This window comes from Epinephelus moara, chromosome 6 (assembly GCF_006386435.1).
Source record: "Epinephelus moara isolate mb chromosome 6, YSFRI_EMoa_1.0, whole genome shotgun sequence".
Lineage (NCBI taxonomy): Eukaryota > Metazoa > Chordata > Actinopteri > Perciformes > Serranidae > Epinephelus > Epinephelus moara.
In genome coordinates this window covers 18493399-18516306 of record NC_065511.1, presented here as the reverse complement: position 1 = coordinate 18516306, position 22908 = coordinate 18493399, and the positions used below count along the sequence as shown (strand labels likewise).

General features: G+C 41.1%; 1 protein-coding gene across 1 annotated transcript in view; it reads right to left on the bottom strand.

Moving 5' to 3' along the window:
- cdkal1 (CDK5 regulatory subunit associated protein 1-like 1) overlaps positions 1-22908 on the bottom strand; it is a 295150-nt gene that overhangs the window by 185171 nt on the left and 87071 nt on the right. The window contains exons 5-7 of the mRNA XM_050045680.1: positions 19734-19830; positions 13285-13333; positions 4113-4233 (exon numbers count right to left, since the gene is read on the bottom strand). Coding sequence (XP_049901637.1) covers positions 4113-4233; positions 13285-13333; positions 19734-19830 — 267 coding nt within the window. The remainder of the gene's footprint in view (positions 1-4112; positions 4234-13284; positions 13334-19733; positions 19831-22908) is intronic.

Below are 22908 nucleotides of genomic sequence, written 5' to 3'. Positions count from 1 at the left end.
GAGGTTTGAAAAATCACTGACCAGAGGTCTGGATTCACAACACACATGGACATTAAAATCGCCAGAAATTAAAAAGTGGTCATACTTCACAGTAACCTCTGATAGAAAATCGGCAAAGTCATTAATAAAGTCCTTATTAAATTTAGGAGGACGATATACAACTGCAAACATGACAGGAGGGGACAGGTTTAGCTCAAACAGTTGCAGCTCAAAACTGGAATAATTGTCAAATAGAATTTGACGACATTCAAAGCTGGATTTGAACACAGAGGCTAGACCTCCACCTCTGCCGGTGGTCCGAGGGGAACTGAGAAATAAGCAGTCAGGAGGAAGGAGTTCAGAGAACGGTGTACACTCACCAGCCTGAAGCCAAGTCTCCGTCAGGAGCAGAAAATCCAGATCACGAGAGGTGAAAAAGTCTTTTAACAAGAAAGTCTTGTTTGCTAGCGATCTAGCATTAATCAGGGCAATACGGAGAGTAAGCTCCTCAGTGGCTGAAGTGGCTGAAGCTGAGACACGAGCCAGCGGGCGAAGGATCCCATGGTCCACACCACCTCTGCGGGCTCGCAACCGGCGGGGCAGAGCAATGGTCTCTATAGGGAAAATGACCGGTGGAAGTGGCAGTGATAGCTGGGGCCTGTGGGGGGTGGTGGCGGGGGAAATAGTGCTGTGAGCAGTTGGTGTTGTTGGCGTAGAAGAAGTAGACTCCGGTGAGGGGGTGTGGCAGGTAAACAGTCAGTCGCGTGGAGCATACTGGACAGCGTGGCGAATGTTTGCTGTTAGCATCTGGCTGCCCAGCCTGTTTGGGTGGACACCGTCGGGCTTGTAAAAGGAGGGACGGTTCCAAAACAGGTTAAAATTGTCGATAAAACCAAAGTTAAGAGCTTTGCAGGTGGACTGTAACCAGGTGTTGAGGTACAGGAGTCTTGAAAAACGCCCTGCTCCGAGGGTGTGTACTGGGAGAGGACCGCTGATAAATACAGACTTTCCGGTGTCATTTAAAAATCTAAAAAGGGCATTAAAATCCTTTTTAGTCAGCTCAGACTGCTGTCGAGATGCGTCATTGCATCCCACATGGATCAAGACCCGGGTTATGGAGGATGGGAGCGAGCGCAGCAGTCCAGGGAGTTTTTCCAGGATGACCGGGACTGTGGCTCCAGGAAAGCAGTGTGTGGCTGCATTAAAAAATCGGATATTCCTCGTTATTGAATCTCCCACTATTAAAGTGGTTGGGGAGAAGAGGGGATGAGGAGACGAAAACTGTGGGGTCTCATGGTTGGATGACGCACGGTCCACACTGTGCGCCTGGGCAGGCTGGTGCGGCGGTGGGGACGCGCTGGCGGACCTGGAGACCCGGGAGAGGGATTCCCCTCTCCCAAACAGCATTGAAGAAACACTGATTTGTAACATGAAACTACTTTATTTAGTGTTTTTACTGGTTTTAATCATCTGGCCCGTTTGTTGTGAAAAGGTAGAGATTTTAATTTTGGCTCCTGGTAAAAACCTCCTGAACAATGAAAACTGATGGAATCTTATACAAGAGTTCACGCTTGGTGCATGGGGAAAGTTTCAGCTGATTGCATTCTGCAATCCTCACCGCTAGATGCACCTAAAACCTGCAAACTGCCCCTTTGAACAGAGATTCAGCAAAACTGCCGTGTAGAAGATCAACCATTAAACAAATCCACCACTGAACTAAACAACACCTGCATAATTCTTTCCCAGTGTGTGATTACACACCGATCAGCCAAAACATTAAAACCACTGACAGGTGACGTGAACAACACTGATCATCTTGTTACAATGCAATGTTCTGTTGGGAAACCTTTGACATTCACGTGGATGCCACCTGACACGCTCCACCCACCTAAACACCAGCGCAGACCAGGTACCCCCCCCTCATGGGAACGGCACTCCTCAGTAACAGTGACCCCCCAGCAGGACAATATGCCATGCCACACCACAAAAACGGCTCAGGAATGGTCCGAGGAACGAGACAAAGAGCTCAAGGTATCGACCTGGCCTCCAAATTCCCCAAATCCCAGTCTGACCAAATATCTGTAAGATGTGCTGGTACCCCACCTCACAGCCCACGGGACTCAAAAGATCTGAAAGTAATGAAAGTGCCCTGATGACAGGCACCAAAGGACACCCTCCAGAGGTCCTGTGTCCATGCCTTGACAGGTCAGAGCCAAGCCCAGTCCAAGAAGGACCCACCTTGGATCGGGGGTACCTCTGGGGTTACAGCACATTCTTAAGATGTTCGATCAGATTGGGATCTGGGGTATTTGAAGGCCAAGTTAATGCCTTGAGCTCTTTGTCCCATTCCTGGGGTCATTCCTGAGCAGTTTTTGTGGTGTGGCAGGGTGCACTGTCCTGCAGGGGGGCCACTGCCATCAACCAGTGCTGTTGCCATGAGGGGGTTTACTTGGTCTGCAACAGTGTTTGGGTGGGTGGAGCATGTCAAGTAGCATCCACATGATTGCCAGTACCAAAGGTTTTCCAGCAGAACACTGCATTGTCACAAGATGATCAATGTTACTTCCTTCACCCGCCAGTGGTTGTAATGTGTTGGCTGATCAGTGTAGATAGTATACCAGCATTCCAGAAGCTAAAGAGGCAAGATATTTAAAACAACAGCATCTTGTGTGAGTGTCCTTCCGGCTGTTACTACCCTAGCTGCCAGCTTTATGGTGAACCACAACTACCCCCCACTCTGTGTTTGTACATTTTATGAAGAACAGGAAGATGGAATAACAGCGCAACATTCCAGCCTTGAACAGGGTGTACAAAAGGGGCTTTTGAAGACAAAGGTCCTATTGTAACAAGCAAAAAAAAGTAAATAAATGACATTTATTGCACCAATGTAAAGTATAGCGAGATGATAATCATAAAACCTACTCTGGTAATTAAGTTAAATAATAGGTAAGGACATGAGAACAGGTCACAGCCCTCCTGTTGATAGGCCATTATATGTTACATGGACAAGAATGTTGTAAGCCCTGAAGGTTCAGGGACACTGATGAGAGTTCCACTTAAATGTTGAAACCCCCTTATTGACAGTAACAAATGTACATATAACACGCTCAGATAAAGAAATGATACATTGTCCATCATGTAGTGTCCTTAACTCTGAAGTGCTGATTAACAACAGCTGAAGCTTGTTTTCATGACAGCTAGTTTAAGAGCTCAAGGGCTTGACCAAGTTAGAACAGAAGAGTATTTATTGAAACCAAGAAAGCTCTAGTCTCATCGAACACTGGTGCGGGGTCTACAAGTTATTTACTTCCTCGCTTTGTGAGTCAGGCCATTAGTGTACAGGCACTGAAGACGTGCTGGAGGATGATTGATGGATTATCATCAGTGGAGGCCCAGCACAGTGGAATTAGTCGGTCGTAACCCGTTTTAACTAGCCCGCTGAGAAAACAGCACATGGGTTAGCAGGGACACACAGATCTGTAAACAACATGAAATTAGCCCATAAAAATGTGGGTGTACATGCGGGTCTAGGTGTTGTGCTCGAGCATCTACACACATGAAAGTGGTCAAGTCTATCTACCTATCCAGCTGTCCACAATCTGCAATATATACATTTATCTATCTACACTATAAAATCGGCTTTCTTTGCTTTACAGTTTATGGTAAAATATAACTCACTGCCAGTGACCTAACCGGCACAATAACAAAGAACTGTACCAGGATGACACATAATAACACAGCTATGGAGCAAAAATGTGAGAAAGGAAGGGTCTTTCTATGTACAGTAGCTGTGTCCGTTTTTTTCCTTCTTTCATGAAAGTCAAATTGAAGCTGAGAAAAAGGGCTACACACCTGTTGGCTTTCTATTACATTTGTATTTGAAGAGCAAATAGCACTTTATGCACACGCACATACAAACACACTACTACACACACACACCAAGCAAACCATGTGAAATTGATAAAATTAGAAGCACAGAGGGGCTCTGTTTAAGTGGTTGTTCAAAGAGAGTGAGAGAGAGCACACAAACACACCATGAAGCGGAATCGCTGGGAAGCAGTGAAATTGAATTCACAAATAAAGAACTGAATGTTTCATAAGTCATGTTCACTGTTTGTGTAGCTGTATCCTACCCAGTGTTAATGGAGATGATTTCAATGAGAGGGTTCTTCCTGATCTTGGGCAGGTCCAGTCTGGCTCCTCCGAGCCTCCGGCCTCCATCTTTCTTCTGACCCAACAGACGAACTGAGTGGCCTGAAAACAACAAACATCACTTCAATTCAATACACGTTCCTTTTTTAAGATGGACACATTAATTACCAGTCTCACCTTTTCCCTGTGGTTTACTTGTTGTGAGTGGGTGCACAGATATAGGTATTGAATTTCTCTGTGCAACAGAGGAAATCATTCACATTGTTCATGAGCATTCAAATAAGCAAAAATAAAGATAACAGACAACAGACAAGTTCACTGTTTGGATGGTTGCATCACTTCCTCTCCCTTTAGCCTGTCTCCATAATACACACTCAAACGTACAGTACACAAACACACACTCAAATACACAAATATCCACCACTTGACAGTCTAATAAAAGCCCTCAAACTTCTCTCATCTTTTCACTACTATGATAGTGTGACCAGGGGCCTCATTTTTAAAACTGTTTGGAGCTTATGCACAAAAATAATTTGATTTTAAACACAGTGCGTATGCATGGCCCATGCCGATTTCCTTTTATAAATCACATTCAACACAAAATTTGGCGCACATGAGCGAGCGTCTTGTCCTCACTCTTTTAATACCCATAGTTACCTGGGAAAAGTCTTTAAAACACCCCTTACTAATAATCATCCATACTAACTTAACGATGACAAATTCGTCAGAGAGGCTAAAAAAGAAAGTTCACATAGTGTGAAATGGAAGTTCTCGTAGGTAATGTTGACGCAAGAAAAAGACAGTTTGGTGGAGTCAGTGGCTACGGTTATATGATGGCTTCTCATTCAGAATGAAATAAATCTGAATGAAATCATTCGGAATTAAAGTCTTTACAGGTAGTTTACATGGGAAACATTCATTCTGAATGAGGGTTTACACAGAAGATCAGTTTAATTGCCTTTATTTGGGTGCGCGCAAGGTTTGGGGCAGGGAAGGTTTCTGATTGGATAGGGGACGGGGCCATGTACCGGAAGAAAACACTGTAGTCCTCGCTCCGGATAACACGATGCTTGACAATGCCGTTCTTAGTGCCTATTTCGGGCTTGTTTTGCTTATATTCTTGAAGCAGCAGTACGACAACAACCTTGTTGAGGAGGAGAAGGGAGGTAGAAGGTCGAAGGTCGAAGAAGGGAGACAGAAGACCGTGCTTTGGTGTATGGAAACCGGTGAGTGCAACGAGTCCGACTGCTCTATCTCAGTCCGTTGCTATGCGCGCTATATACGTCATCGCGCCAGAAGAGCAAGGAAAGGAGCATGCGCAGAAAGACCGGAATGAACTTAAAGAGGAATGAGTGTATACAAGTGCGAGAAATTCTTTCACTCGGAATTAGAAACGGAATATTCCAGCCCCTTACATCGGATTGAATTTTCAATCACATTGGCCATTTTCATTCCGAATTAGGTGTTTACAAGATCACTTTTAATAGGAATGAACTTTCATTCCGAATGAAAAGGGAATTAAACTGTCCATGTAAACCCACTCAGTGTGGCCATCACAAATGCCAGAAAGACGTTTAAGTGGAAGCATGCTGTGGACACTGTGAATGCTGCTGCCTCACAATGCTGGATCCTATCAGAAATCCAAAAGAAGTGGTCCGACATAAAAGTGGAGGTCAAAAGGCGTATAGCTTTACACGGATAAAATGTCTGCACCATGGGTGAGAGAAAAGGGACAACAGAGCTCAGCCCCCTTAATGAGTGAGTTGCTGGAAATATAGGGGAATCCCTCCTGAATGGATTAGTGACTAGTATTCCCTAGTTTGAGAAACCAAATGCATTAAAGTTGTGTTTAAACATTTAGCTAAATAAACAATTGAGATATTTTCTATTGTTTTTAGTCGCTGCGTGTTCCAATGAGGTCGGTAATGCTGCAGCTGAGCAGGAACTGAATGCGCCACACCTCAGCGTCTCCACTGCAGCCGTGTCCTCACGTGTCTTGCAAAGAGTCCCCATCGATGCTATTAATAAATTGTGCTATTTGTTTCCATATGGACGTTCGATCTGATTGAGATCTGGGGAATAAGGAAATCAGGTGAACACCTTGAGATTCCTTGAGTTCTCTTAACATTCTTTAGGCCATTCTTGGGCATGGTCCGGCTGTGGGGACCACTGCTGCACAGGTTTATAATACCTGAGTTAATATTTCGATTTATTTTAAGCAATGGTATCAGTTTAAATTTCTTGAGTCTCATCCTTCTGCCATCAGTCTCATTTTCTAATTTCTCAAGTTTATGTGCATACACACGGATCAAAATGTCTGTGAAGGACAGCACAATCTCCCGTCCAGTTTTTTTTTATTTTTATAAATCCCAAAGTTTGCTTAGAAAGTGGCACACACCTTCTTTTGTGCCTACGCAACATTTATAAATGAGGCCCCCAGACACAGGAGCATGCAGAGCAGCATGCAGAGCAGCATATCAGAGCAGACACAGTGTGGTGAAGGTATGGTCCAAAGAGACAGAAATTAACAGAACAAGCTGTGAAGGAAATGGCATTATAGGCAAACCTCTGGTATCAGGTGCATTTTAAATCAGTTGAATACACCAAGTGGGAAGCAGGGCAAGAACATGATATTTTTGCTGAGGTAAACTCCACTGATTTAACCATGATAGTTAATATAGGTAGAAACAATGTAGGACAGGCAGGAACAAGGGAATCTTCAAAATTAAGAGGGTTATTTCACTCAGATCTGTTACCAACTGCACACTGTAACACCAGTAAAACTAGTATCGCTCAGTAGATGTCACACTGTGTTACAGAAGCAAATGAAAACCCACAGCTGAGTCAAATATCTAATAGCTAGTGATGTCGTCCCTTGGTGTGCAGAAATGGGATGCAGCAGTCTCTCTTCTCCAACCATCTAATAGGGCGACCAGCTAGAGGCTGTGCGAGATGGAGGCGTTGAGGGATGGAATTGTCTTCCTGTTTTCATCCGCTTTACATGGGTCTCCTGGGAGGGTGGGCTCAGGGCAGGAAGCATAGCTATCAATTGGTAGATAAAAATGACAATCTGCCCCAGAGGAGGACAAAGAGCCAATCGGTGAGGCGTGACTGGTCCTAATATCCCAGTACAAGCAATGAAATTAGAAAACTTCCCTCGTGGAAAACAGCTGGGACTTAAAGCACGTCTGGCCATGCTTTCTTCTAGCTAGCTATCTGTGTCTCCACCTTTGCTGAAGCGACATGGATTTAAAATTCATGCGTGCTCTAATATTCTTCCCTTCCTAACCGTCGCACCATCTGTTGATTGATCAGTCCGTTCATCCATACATTAATACTTCCTTTAGCATTTAACTTTCACATTTCCACCTGCTCCCCATGTGCTGCTTTAAACATTTGATCAAAAGTTTATTCAACAAATGTGTTTTATGGCAGAGAAAAAAAGTTAATGGAATACCAATGATGATGGCTCAAAGATCCAGGAGATGAAAAGACCTACTAACAATTTTTCTTCTTGATTATAAGGTTTCAAGGCTTTAAGTTAAAACTTATTCAACTGCATTCCCCTTTTAAAAGCATTAGAGGTGAGCTGCCTTTTGTTGAAACCTGGATTATGCCACTCTATTTAAATAAGAGCACTAAATAGAAAACATTCAATAGTCCGTTTCAGAGCTACATACAACCCCAAAAAAATAAGGGCATGTGAACCTTATCTGCCGTGAATAATGACAAAACTGCACAATCTAACAGGTGCTTTATAAATCACACTGGATGTTGAAAATGAAAAAAATAAAAAAAATTACACCAATTTTTCCAGGGCACATAGTGGCACGCTATCACTAAGCAAGCCTTTCCGTAATGGCTTGCATGTTGAGGTTAAACAATGGACTCTGAAACCCACATTTTGTGATGTGAAGCTTTAGCGGCTGAAAAAAAAAATAGGCGTTCTGCTTTAGCTCAGACCTCAGAGGGATTGTGGTAAATTCTGTTTTGAAATTCCAATTCTTCCAGATTGTTGATATTATACTTTTGTTTCTGATTGCTTTAGCTGAGGGAAAATGCAGTTACCAATACCTAATTGCATACACAGACTTGTCAGGAGAATGCAGTTACCAGTATGGTGCTGGATTTCCAGATGTTTTTCCAAATTATGAGATTGTCCCTTCTTATAAAACCTAGAAATTGCCATTCCCCACATATCCTCTCCTTGCTTCTGAAACTGCACAGGACTGCTGTCAACGTGACTGCCACCTAAACTTCAAGAAATAATCTCACTACCAGCATGGAATCACTCCAGGAGTGTACCCAAAGCCAAATTCAATTTCAGGGCCTAGGGGACCATGAATGGGAAGCAAGAGATAAAATAGCTAACTTGAGTTGCTGAAGAAAACCGAACGCTGCCCTATTTGTCATCTCAATTACAGAGTTTAGAGAGGCCAACTGCTGCGATGGGCAACCCTGCATAGACAGAGACACACACATCACCCTATAGCACATTTTCTAGTTACTGACTGCCCTCCTCCTCTCCCTCCTGTGTGTTTTTCCCAACCTCCCGCTCCTTTGTTCTTTTCTCTCCTTCATAAATACAAACCAACATAAATCCTTCTCTCCACTCGTAACGAGCCATTATTACATACTAGAGAAAAGGAGGGAGGGAAGGAAAGGATAGATGGATGGATGGTCGGATGATGATAGAAAAAAAATACATCACAGATGAAAGATGTACAGGATAGCCAGATGGATGGTTGGATCAGAGGGGCAGGGAGCTAAAAGACTGACCTGTTGACCTGTGTCTGATGTCTCATAAGTGGTGGGTCTTGTTGTGCTCCCTGGTTTGATTGTAAAGCAGCAGGCAGGCTCGGGGGATGGGGCACATTGGAAAGAAGGGACAAAGGCGGCAGATGAGGGGGACAGGAGGGGTGTAATGCTTGTCATTTATCCCCTCGATAAAACAGGTAATTAGATATGTACGACTGTCCTTGGTGAAGCAGTTTACTTCCTTGCCAAATGTCAGCTGAATCAATTTTGATGTGAAATAACTCACATCAGATATATTACCTGACAATTCGATGCCGTGCCTCAATGCAAACATTTCAAAAGAGCACTTCCTTTAAAAAGCACAAGACTTTGATGCATGACAATGACAAGCTTTTGTCGCTTCCAGATGGGAGGTCACTGAGCATTAAAAAGCAATGTTAAGAATACCTTCAGATGACTTAAAATATATATGAATGCATCAATTTGTCTCTTTGTACCTGCTCTTTATTTCCTCTTCCTCCTGTCGAACTGTCTCTTTCCATTCATCCGTGTGTTTAAAACTCCTGCTTTATTTGTTCAGCACTGATACACGCAAACAGTTTGTTTATCCTGCTGGAATAAGGATCGTGAGGTTATATGGGTGCCATATAGCCTCTGATCTGTAGCTAAGTAGATACATTAGCCTGTCTAACCTCTCCTGCCCCCGTTTCTATGTCACATATACACACTAAATCTAAACTGTTTCTAAAAGATAAAGGAATATCAGGTGAAATGGTATCATCCAAGGCTATCATCTCGGTGAGAGGAGATCAATATTAGGAGGCCAATAAAGACACAAAGACATCAAAACAGGCCTATAAAGAAATAAGTACAGCAGTTATTTATTAATGGTGCAAAGATCAGACATCAGTGGAAGTCTGTGTTGCTTTAAGACTGAAAACATGAATAAAGCATATTTATGTAGCCTGTGTGTGCCTCTGCATAAATTTTTTTTCTTGATTAGTGAATGTAAACATTCTTTCTCTGTATTTTAGCCCTCAAATAGCCAACTGTTCCTGTGTTTTTGTTTGTTGAGCATCACTAAGAGACATTAAATCTGTCTAGGTGCCCTTGCAAAAATGTGCATCCATGGGTGTCATTAATTAATTTTTTATAGATCTGCCAGTGGGCTTGGAATACACGATGAAGCCAAAGCTGTGTTTGTTGTTAGCAACAAAATAAACATCTGGCACAGCTAAAAAAGAAACTATTGATCTGGATAAGCAAGCTTGTGAGCGTAGTAACAACATCACCCACCATATCCCTGACGCTGCTGCAGAGTGACAAGCACCACAAGACTGGGCAGTAGCTGTAATGTGTGCGACTGTATATAAATGTTAAGTACTGTGTGCATGCTCAGCAACCCAACCCAAGATAACTAAAGGATAAAAATTCTCTGCCATTTACAACAGGTAGTAACCAGATCTTTATGTTACGTAGCCGCACTATGATTAAAAGCAGTTTTACAGTATCCTTATGGAGTGACAGTTAAGTTGTTTTTGAGCCAAACTGAATGCATAGTCTCACACCTCAAGAAACAAGGTCATAAAAGCATACCAGTACTCTTGTCATGTGGAAAACAGACCTGCAAGCAATTTTGGTGAAGCAAAGAACTGCGTCTATTAGCAGTTCATTGAAGTAAGTATTTTAGTAGCCATTACGAAAGGCAAATCCCCTCGCTTAAAGGTTTATGCCCAGGCCTCCGAGCTGAAATAACAGCTCCCAGTTTATACGAGGTCATAAAGAACTGTAATGATACTGGGGAAATTAGTTTCTATGGAGGGGGCGAAGGAGGGAGGAAAAAGGAAGGGAAGGAGGGCAGAAGGGATGGAACAGGGCAGTGAGAAGGCAGACGGAGAAAGAAGAAAGGAGGGGAAAAGAGATCAAAAGATGCCGAGGAATGTGAGGAAGACGGAAAAGGGAAGAAAAAGGAAAGAATGAGCAAATCATACAGAAGAAAGGGGGAATGAAAGTCACAGTTTACATGTGTGAATGTGAGTGTGTAGCCAGACGATTTAGGGTTGATGACACATTGTAAAATTAAGCCTCAGTTCAGCTGTCCTTCATTAGAGTGAGGCCTGCAGTGCAAACTAGTAACTCATACACACACACACATACACACACAGTGTAAACTCAATCTGTTCTTTATTAGAGAACAGCTGGGGGTGTATGACAGCTTGACTGGACACTCTCACACTGTAAACTCTGCCTGACCTTCATTAAATAGTTAAGTGCGGTGGTTCACTAACAGTTTAAATGGATGACCTAATCACTGCCATGTGAGTCTGTCTTGCCGTCAGTGAGCCGCTCAGACAGAAAAGACTGCTTAACAAGCTACTCAGACAGCGAGACAGATCGGAAAGCAACACTGATGACTGTTCTCTTTTCAACACACACACTCAATCTAAACCATTAATCTTACTTATTTAGCAATGTAGTCAGTAACGTTTGAACACATTTTGTTACCATCTTGGTTTCACCTACATGTACAAAAATTGGTAGGCACATGTAACCCCCCAAGACGCACAAAAAGTCTCTGGAGCAATACCCTAAACCCAACAAGAAGTCAGCCATTTTGAGTTAAATGTGTAATTTTTGAGCATTTCACAAACTCCTATAATTTTCATCGACTTCAAATGTGGTGTGTACCATATAAAAGACATTAAAGATGAAAAGTTGTTAAAAGCTTGAGTTACATCAAAATGTGTGACAGTGGCGAGGTGTCAAATGTAAATGTTTTTGGCCGCCAAACAGGAAGTGGTTTGATACTGCAGCATACATGATCCAATTTGCCCCAAACTTCACACGTTTTAGGAGGCTCCAGGCCCGAAGCTATCTACATGCACATTAGGTGTCAGGGTGATCGCGCCAGCTACTTGCAACAAGAAGTAAGTCTTGTCAGACAGTTATCTTTTGATTGACCTGAAGTTTGCATGGTGTGGTCCCCAATTGATTCACAGCAACATGGCATATGATCAGAGTGTTTTGTAGTGCCACAAAGTGGAAACAGGAAGTGGCACAAAATGTGAAATATATCATTCCAACGCCCACACTCTGTGAAGGATAGGTAACACTTTACTTTAAGGTATCTACATGAGGGTGACATGACACTGTCATAACTATGACATGACACGGTCATGAACCTGTCATGAACATTATGTACGTGTCATAAAGGTTTATGACTGCTGTCATTAAGTGTCATTTGGTTTTTGCAATGACAAGTTGACATTGTTTGGGTTGTCTTGATTATGACAACTTGACATTAATTAAAGTGGCATTACCAGAAGTTGTCTTTGTCATGACAAGTTGACATTAAATTTGTTTGGGATGTCCTTATAATGACAACTTGACATTAACCAGGATGACGTAACCAGAAGATGTCTTTATGTTAATGTCAAGTTGTCATCATAAGGACATCCAAAACAAATTCAATGTCAAGTTGTTATGACAAAGACAACTTCTGGTAATGTCACTTTAATTAATGTCAAGTTGTCATAATCAAGACAACCCAAACAATGTCAACTTGTCATTACAAAAAACGAATGACACTTAATGACAGCAGTCATAAACGTTTATGACATGTACATAATGTTTATGACAAGTTCATGACAGTGTCATCTCATAGTTATGACAATGTCATGTCACCCTTATGTAGATACCTTCAAGTAAAGTGTTATCGAAGGATATACCATCTCACTCCTGCATGCAAGGTCCGACTTTCACAGAAAGGAACAGCGGCATCAGCCGGCGTTCTGCCAGCACCCCTGAATTGCGCAGAGGTGCGAGGGCCGTTCTTCGCTGGTAGCAGCTTTAATTTGTATTTATGTTTATAATCTATATTGTAAAAAACACTGATACTTGACATCTGTGTTTTGATACATCATTGCCACAAAAAATATCACAATATAATACTGTATCGATTATTTCCCAAACCCTGACTTTAAAATGATCTAATTCAAACACACGGATCATTCCCCCTGTAGATCTTTGTACTTTGAACAATACTGAATCTTCTTACAAAACTCTAGCTGGTAATTTATTATGGACAATAAATGCTAAGAACCAAATGTTTTAAAATGCTAATTGTGAGAAAGCAGACAGGAAGTCAACACAAAGCCATTAGTATTTGATTATGTGCTCTTCTGCAGGGAAGTGATAAATTCATTCTTAGCCCTTGCATTCTGTCAATAAGTGCACAGACTACTTTACTGAAAATCATTCATACATTTCCTATTCAAACAATGGAGGGACTCTCTTTTATTCATTCATTAGCTGATCAATGCTTTTTTGCTTATTCACTTATACAATGAGTGCCTGCCTGTGTATGTGCATGTGTCCGTGTGTGTGGATAAATACCTTTAACGGCCTCGTCCACCACTTCCACCACTCGATCAATCTGTTGGACCTGAAACACAGACAGACACACATGGGAGAAGTTTATTGATGCTGACCAACCAGGTCCACACAGTCAAACAAAAGCCTGATATCGACAACCCGCAAACACACACACACTGATCCACATGTAAACAAAGAGGGCATGTAAATATATACAAAGACAATATGCAGTATGCACACAGGCAAATAAGTACAAACAGATACAATTGCACTGAGTTTTCCCCAGCCAGGATTAAGTGTTATAGATTTCCTGAATGCCACTAGGAGTCTATGTAGCTGCAACACCACTTAAGTATCGACAGAGACACAATATGGCGGTGAGATTTCATGGAGAACCAAGAGGCAGAAACAGACAAATGAGCATACAGGTAAGAATAAACTAATAGCATATCCTTAGATTACAAGGGAATGACTACAACTGAATCATGTTATGATCAGGCAGTACAGTTATTCTCCTCTATTCCTCCCGTTGAGAAAATCCCGCAGCTCTGCCTAGGGGGACTCTGAAACCCCACCAACTCATGTAGAGAAAAAAGGCAAGAAAAGAATATTAGGTAGTATTATGCTCTACTGAGAACAGCACTGGTTTTACAAATGTACCATCCCTCTACTGATAATCTGGAGAGGAAAGGGTTAAGAGTGAGAGAAGGGTGTATGGAGAGAGGAATACAGAAGTGGGAAAGGACAAAAAATAATTTCTCTGCCATTATTTCTCCTTTCATTATTAACAGCGTCCCCTCCACCTCTAATTCACTCACTTTCTCTGTTCTTAGAGGTCTGCGCTCTCGCCCTTGGCACCCGCTCTCAATGCCTCGGGGCCCATTACCCACAGTAACCCTTCTTTCAAACACACTCACACAGATGCACACAGCGCCTTGTAGGCAGCAGTAATATGCATGTTACACACTGAAGGTAAAACCTATTTTCTTCTAATGGCCAGGCAATCTGGGTCCATTCAGAGCAGCAGCGGGTGTCCCCACTCACAGTAAGGGTCGGCTATTGTTCACATTTTAGTGCTTAATTTAGATTTGGCTTTTTAATTATGGTTCTTATCAAATCCTGCTTTATACACCTGGAATATATTTGAATAAAAGAAAAAATCTAGTGGAAAGAAGCAACCATATTTTCAGCAGAACTATGCTTCCATAGAAAGTCATTTGTCAAAAATAAGATATTTTTTTATTATTTCTGTTATAACAAATTGCCATTTGCAAGTAGGATGTTTACCAAGAGGTGATAATAAGTACTGTATTTAGCTGCAACCATTAGTCAATTAATCCATTAGTTGATCAACAGATAATTAACTATTTTGATAATTGAACAATCATTTTAGTAATTAGCCAAACATTTTTGCTTCTTAAATAAATGAAGTTGACGTGTTTCTTCGTCATACATGATCATACATGATCATACATGATAATATACTCAATAGCTTTGGATTTTGGACTGTTGGTCGGATAAAACATACCATCTGAAGACGTCACCTTGCGCTCTAAGGAAATTACAGGGCATGTATTACTTTTTTCTGACATTTTACAGACAAAATGATTAATCATTTAATGGAGAAAATAAAGGGCTAAAAAATGACCAGTCGCAGCCCTATTGCTGCATGTACAAAGCAGATAAAACTCTACACAGAGCATACATATATAGACACATTGACAAAGGCTATCTGTAGTCTAAAAAAAATAAAAAATAAAAAAAGCACTCATGTCATGAATAAACTAAGCAGTTTCACACATTCTTCATTTTAAAATCCCATACTTTTTCAGACTCAAATTTCCATACTTTCCCATAACTTTTCAATCCATATCTGACATCTGCGTACAAACAGCCAGCCCTCAGAAAACAACCATTTACCCATTATGGTCTGTAAGTCCAAACTCTTACACAGAAAGTTAAACGATGTCCCACGGTGAAACGTCTCTGACCAAAAAGGAATCAAAGTAACCGGTGCTAACATACTGAATAATCAAAATTATAGTATTGTCTCTTTTTTGTCTCTTTCATAAATAAGAAGCAAAAATGAGTTGAAAGAAAGTTAACTTGCAGCCTTGTTTATTCACTGTGTCCATGGAAAAGACTATGAACACAACCATGAAGAAGTTTTCTGAAAACATTCTTCAGTGTCTGCCTCCTCCAAATGGCATAATAACACTCTGATTGTACGACCACTTTCTTTTTAGAAATTCTTAAGTTCATATTTTAATGAAAAGAGAATTCATGCACACTGTCCTGCTACTTGCAATAAACTTTACTAAGCAATCTGATGACCGAAACTTTTGCTTAAAAAAGTTTATTGCAAGTAACAGACAGTGCGCAGAATTTTTCTTTTCTTCATCTGTGGAGAAAAGCTTTTGAAGGTGTGAATGAGCCTCCACATTCATTAAGTTCATATTTAGAAAACAGAGAAGGGGCAATAGTCTGGAAACAAAAACATTTTTCCATACTCTCTTTTCTTGTTTCCGTATTTTCCCATGCTGCGTAAGAACCCTAGCTAAGTGTGACAGAAATCTCTGGCCTATGGACAAAGGACAAGAAAGAAAATAGTATAAAAGGGAAGGAAAAATATTTTTAAGTTCTAGAAAACTGAAGAAATTAATGCAACCAAGGTTTTTTTTTTTAATGAGCTGTCAGCAAGTAACATTATACACTCACAATAAACAACATGAAGTGCATATAATTTGTGAGTAATTGGGCTAAGGTATAAAAAAGATGTGTAAACTGGGCTTTCAACAGTCACTTATGTACCCCACACCCAACACATACATACATGCTGAGAAGACTGATGTTGCGTGCTTTTCATGTTTACAACATGCTTACCCACTGTAAAGCTCTTATTACCAAGCCAGCCCCATGTGTGTGTGTGTGTGTGTGTGTGTGTGTGTATGTCTGTGTGATGTGTCTCAGATACAGGATGTGACATGTCCAGAGACACACTGTAGTCTTGCGTGACTGACTGTGTACCTTACACACAACACGCTGTCATTCATTTCACAGGAACATCAGGCAGTAAAACACAACAGAAACGCACATAAAAGCTGACACACGGGTCAATTAAAGTGGATGTATTCAACAGGAAGCACTCTTTCTTTTAACTACACCCCTTATCTAGCCGTTAGTGCAATCACTATATACAAATTCACGACTGGTTATTTGCATCTCATTTGCATAACCCACCAACTGTCACCGTCATTGTGTGGCTGATTGTTACTACCAAGGATACACAAGGGGAGTGCGTGCATACTCATATACCTCCGTCTGTGTTTGTTACCGGCTGTGCCTGTTCATGCGTGTGTCCATCAGTGAGTGTGCGTGTGTGTGTGTGTGTGTGTGTGTGTGTGTGTATGCATGTGTGTATCAATGCATAATCCAATCTACTCATAACAATGAAAGGACCGACAGTGGTAAACTTCCCAGATGTTTCTGCCTCGCCCTGTAGGCTATTACATATACAAGCCTGTTTATCTGAATGTAATTATATTATACATACATGCCACTTGATTTGAATGTAATTATGTTACATGGTGGGATGTTTTCTTAAATGGAATTACATTATTTATAGTAAAGGATATTTAACGTAACATTTGAGACACCCACTGCCCCCCAACCCATTATTTTTAAGACAGTGGCAGTAATCAACATTGGATATTGAACCCTTTGATTCATCTTCACTTTCAATGAGGCAGTTTGTTTTTTTACGCAACCAAATAAATTCAGCATTATGTGAAATTAAGATCAAGGTTTTGTGTGGTGATTTAGAAGGCAAAGCTCAGTCTCTGTGCACTGAGTAAACAAATGCATGCAAATATAATATATCTAACCAGATCAACTGTATGCTTTTTTATGCATGCAGGAATTATTTAGCTCTCCTAAACATTTTATGTATGGTGCGGACATGTTTGCATTACACATTTGTCAAAGATAAAGCATATTTTAACAACTTCACTCTGTTTATGTTTGAGTGACTGATGTTTACTTGCAAGACTGAACTGACAATAAAAACTTTACATTCACCCATAAGAAAGCTTTAAGATGAATATTCAAGTATTAGACTTAAAGCTCGAGAGGATTTTGCAGCAGCAGATAGAAGAAAAACACACTCTCTAATTACAAACATCATCAATGATTTAATGAGGACACTCATTTAGTTGTTAAATAGTGATAACCTTGACGCATCGTTTTAGTTTCCTCCTGTGATTACTGAGGTGAAAGACGGAAAATTAAATAGCTGTTCCATATCACAGTTTGCTATACAATCTATTCATACCTGCACCACAGGGTTATGAGTGGAAATGTAATAGCTTATGAATGGCAATGCAAAATAATCAAATTCACTTGTTGTTACAATAAACTGTATAGACACTGCAGGGAAATGGCCCTAATAAATCTACTTAAAATAAAATTTTCTTCCCCCCTGTTGTTTTATCTGTGAATTTCTATGACTCCCCGATGTTAACTGAATTTTAACTGAGAGCCAACTGTCAAGTGCCACCTTCAATAAAAGAGGATTTGAAAGGCCAGTTTACATGCAGGACCCAAAGCTATGAGGTATTCACATCACTTGTCCCTTCCTACCGCGGTCTTTCTCCATACATCAGATCTCCCCAACGAATACGAGTCAATGTACACAGTCTTTCTACATTAGTGAAAAATGTTCTACATGTGGAAGACCAGACTGCCACGATCTGAGGGAAAAAAAAGAATTACCACCTCGCGGTTGTATGCCTCCACACACCGGTCAAGTTACACTTACAGTTTACATCCATGTCTGTGAAAACATGGAGGTGTCACACACATCTTTCCCCGGCAGTAGAGAACATTTATATAATCAGCACAGTTTCAACGTGGGCACCAAAGAATAGTGTCACCAATTCAGTATCTGACCAAATGTCTCGGTCTCTGTTATGTTATGACATTAAATAATGGCCAGAAAAGTGTTTTTGCAGAACATCATGATGTCACAGTGAAGCTGACCTTTGGGATAAAAAATGTCATCACTTCATCATTTTATCCAATTAGTCATTTGTGTGAAATTTTGTCATAATTACATATCAATTCTTGAGTCATGACCAAAACTATGTTTTGTGAGGTCACACGGACCTTGACCACTGACCACCAAATTCTAATCAGTTCACTGTTGAGTCAAAGTGGACGTCTGTACCAAATTTGAAGAAATTCCCTTGTGGTGTTCTTGAGATATTGCAATCACAAGATCAGACTGATGCAAGGTCACAACAACCTTGACCTTTGACCACTAAAATCTAATTAATTCATCCTTGAGTTTGAGTGAATATTTGTGCCAAATTTGAAGAAATTCCCCCAAGGTGTTTTTGAGATTTTGCTTTCACAAGAATGAGACGGACGCAAGATCATAGTGACCTTGATCTTTAACCACCAATATTTAGTCAGTTCATCAATGAGTACAAGGGGACGTTTGTGCCAAATTTGAAGAAATTTCCCAAAGGTGTTTTTAAGATATCGCATTCACGAGAATCAGACTGATGCACGGTCACAATGACTGTGACCTTTGGCCACTAAAATCTAATTAATTCATTCTTGAGTCACAGTGAATATTCGTGCCAAATTTGAAGAAATTCCCCCAAGGTGTTTTCGAGATTTTGCTTTCACAAGAATGAGACGGACGCAAGATCACAGTGACCTTGATCTTTGACCACCAATATTTAGTCAGTTCATCAATGAGTACAAGGGGACGTTTGTGCCAAATTTGAAGAAATTCCCCGAAGGTGTTCTTAAGATATCGCATTCACAAGAATCAGACTGATGCAAGGTCACAATGACTGTGACCTTGCATCAGTCTGGTTCTTAAGATATTGCATTCACAAGAATCAGACTGATGCCACTAAATGTATAATAGAAACAAATAGCACTCGAAGACAATCTTGTTAACTCATTTCAGTCTTCTCAGCTATCTTTAAAACATTGTTCACATGAAGCACTGAGGTAAATGATACAGACACAGTTACTTTTTTTGTATGAAGATCCTTAAACTGGTGTCTATGCTTCCTGTCTTCCTTTTCTCCTCCTCCCACCCTCTTTTTCTATCTTTCTTCCTCCTTCGATCAGAAATTCTTCCTTCTTCTCTACTTCCCACCATGTTCATCTTAGTAGTCTCGATCGTGTCTCACTGGGAGATCTATTGATCAACCAAGCAGCAGGGAGGCCAGAAAGGAACCGACACATTAAGCTGGCAGCCAGGTGACTGACAGGTCAAACCATCTGTATCTCTTTGTGTGTATCTATCTGTCAGGACTACTCATAGGTTATCCAATAGACTCAAATAAAGTCATATGCAGACATAGAGTATATGCTGTATTAACGCATCCGTACATCACTCCGATTACCCATTTCATATAGGCCTAAGTGAATCCAAACAGAGAAACGCATACCCCAATGATGCTGAGTCCTTTGAGGTAGTCCATCCGTGGCTGAGCCTGCGGGACACAACCTGCTACCACCACCTTTTTCTGCTGCTCCTGGGCTTTTCTGTACAAACAAGGACAAAAATAAAGGAGAAAATTAACAGTAGTAGATAATATGGCATTTGTTTTGCACCAACAGTTCACACAATTCCATGTTCCCATGCTTTTGATTTAACCAACTGAAAAAAGGTGATACTGGCATGACACTAGCCCACTGCTGTCTCAAAGGCTGTCATTACAGGCGTCCCCATGCGGCCATGTGTGTGCATGTAAAATAAGGACTTCACTGTAACATCGCTGAAGCTGACACATGCCATTTGTAACATTCAATGACAGCAAAGCGAGAAGCTTTCAAAATAAAACTTTTTTCAGAGATAAACACTCAAAAGGTACTTGAAAATCTACGTTCCTAAGTCATTAATGAAGATATAAAAGCATGAAAAGCCTGCACACATACACATACACACATAAACATAAATCAATGGCCTTCAGTGATAGAGTCTGTCTGCTTCCCGCATCAAATACAAAAACACCTAACAAGCAATATCAATAGGGAGAGGCTAACTGGATTTGTTATCATCTGTATTAAGAGGGAATGAGCCAGAAAACATCTTTCTGAAGTGTACTGTTCATAGTTTCACAAGGCACAAGGCCAGTTGGTTGCAGATCAAATAGAAGACACTTCTATGTCAGGAATGGTATGTGTGACAAAGGAACACCATGTTACCTGCTTGTGAAAGTTTCCAACTACAGAGAGAGGCTTTTTTGTTGTTTTCCCTGGTGGTATGTGAGCTATTCCCTCCTGAAATGTCCATGAGAAGAATTTACTCAAGGTAATTCCCACTGCAAATTTGGTTTGTTATGTCCTTTATATCAAACAGACGTATGGCAGGATTTTTTTTTTCTAAACTTTGGTTCAAGATGAAAACCAATAATTCTGTTACAGTGTACAACTGAGATAACTAGTGTGTCGACAATGTTGATGTTTGATGTTGATGTTTGTTTCCACCTTTTTTAAGTATTTTAAGTAACTGAAGATTGGAAATTGGTCTGTAATTATGAATTATTAATTAGAGATGGGTCTAGAGATATTAATCATGTTTTATATGTTATTTATGAAGTAATGAAAGATCTGAACAGTTTGGTAGGGATGGGATCAAGTGAACAGGTGGAAGACTTTAGGTGCTGAATTACTTCCGACAAGAGAGATGACAGGTGAGGAGGTGGAGCGGGGCTAGGTGCATTGCTGCAAGAAATTAATACATTATCTCTAATATGAGACTTTTCTCTAAAAGAAGACAGCAACTTAATCACATTTGGCAGTGGAGGGAAATATACGAGGAGCAGATTTGGAGTGATTAATCAGTTTGTCAAATGCGTAGAACTGGGGCGAGGCATTATTCTGATTTTTGTTTTTGAGGAGCAAGGTTGAGGTTCCGAGAGACACTCCGCTCCCAGGCGAGGGCTAGCTGCAGTGGTGGCGTGTTTCCCTGTGTGACAAGCAGACCACCCGGGCATGGTTGGAGTGGAAGCCAGTCGTGATGCAATTGAAGGCATGGAGAACTGGGGCCGCTCACATAGAGAAGGAAATTCCTGCTCATCCAGGATATTGATGGTGGGCTCCAGGGCTTGCAACTTGTTCTCTAGGTGGAGAGTCTCTCACATGGAGTGGTGCCCCACAGCTTTCCGCCTTTCACCACAGCCCAGGGCTCTGGTGGAGAGCAAGTTCGGGACTGGGGCTGTACTCCAAGGCTCAACCATGCATCATGGTGGCCAACAATCTGCAAAAACGTACTCTTCCTCAAACCTACGCCTCTCCAATTTGCCAAATCCTCCATTTATATTGCACCAGATGCAGGTGCACCTGGATTTTAAAAGGAATGTGAGATGACACTCTAATTGGTTGAATTCATGCTACACCAAAAACACACCTAAGATTATTTCATGGACTAAATAAAGCCCCTTTGCACCCAGATTATGCACCATTTAACTAGCAAAAGTGGAGTTGGACACACCCTAAATGCATTTGCGCCATGCATTTTAGACCATGCTCAATAGACTGTTTAAATAAGGCCCTATATGGTTGAGCACAAAGACCCACGTTAGCACAGCAAAGCCTCCTGGCTCTGTAATCCCCTTGGAACCAAACAAAATATGTGCCATAATTAAATTAGTAACATGTGTTTTGCAAAACGATCTACAATACTGTACATGGTGAAATTAATGCATACTGTTTAGTCATGGTGCAATATATTATATGCACCCATATGTGCATGAGGAAGGGGTGAGAGAGAATGAAAGAAAAAGTGGCAGACAGACTACTGTGACAAGTATAATGGTGAAACAGTGCAGCCCTGTCTGATAGAGCATTCGGTAAAACGTGAAAGAAGACAGCGGATGAAGTAGCACTGTTTTATTGATAAAATAAGTCATCATGACTTCTAATGGCAAAAAACATAAGCAAGCCAAAACCTGTGATTTATAACACCATGGTGAGTGTCAAATATTTACAACATTCATAAAAATTTAAGCACAGCATGAAGTGGTCATTGGCAAAAGAGTACGGTATTTAACAATGACCTATTATCACAAATGAAAAGAAGTACTAAGAGTCCAACTTTCAAGATGATTTTTTAATTAAAAAAAGGGCTGGACAGATAGTAAAATAGTGTAGCAAACCACACACTGAAAATGTGTGTGTGTGTGTGTGTGTGTGTGTGTGTGTGTGTGTGTGTGTGTGTGTGTGTGCCTGTGTGCATGTAGATCTATGTGAGTCTTTATGTCACCTCCAGTTAGTGGCAGTGAGATTTGAGACACTCGGTCTGTCTGACAAAAGCTTTTGGAAGAGCTGCCCAGACTCCGCCATGAATCTTTAATAATGAAGCCTCCTGACAGCTGGAGCAAGAGAGAAAGGGAGAGATGGGGGGGACATGTATGTGAGGGAGGAATCGTGGGAGGAGGAGAGAGGAGGAGGAGCAATGAAACTGGATGCAAACTGTCAGTTGTGTTTTAATTCAGACTGTGTTTGTATTCTTTGGCAAAACAAAGAGATAGTGATGGAGGTGGAGGGTGTGTGTGAGAGAGCAGAGTGAGAAGAGAGAGAAAAGTGAAGGTAGACAGCTCAATTCAAAGCCAGCTTACA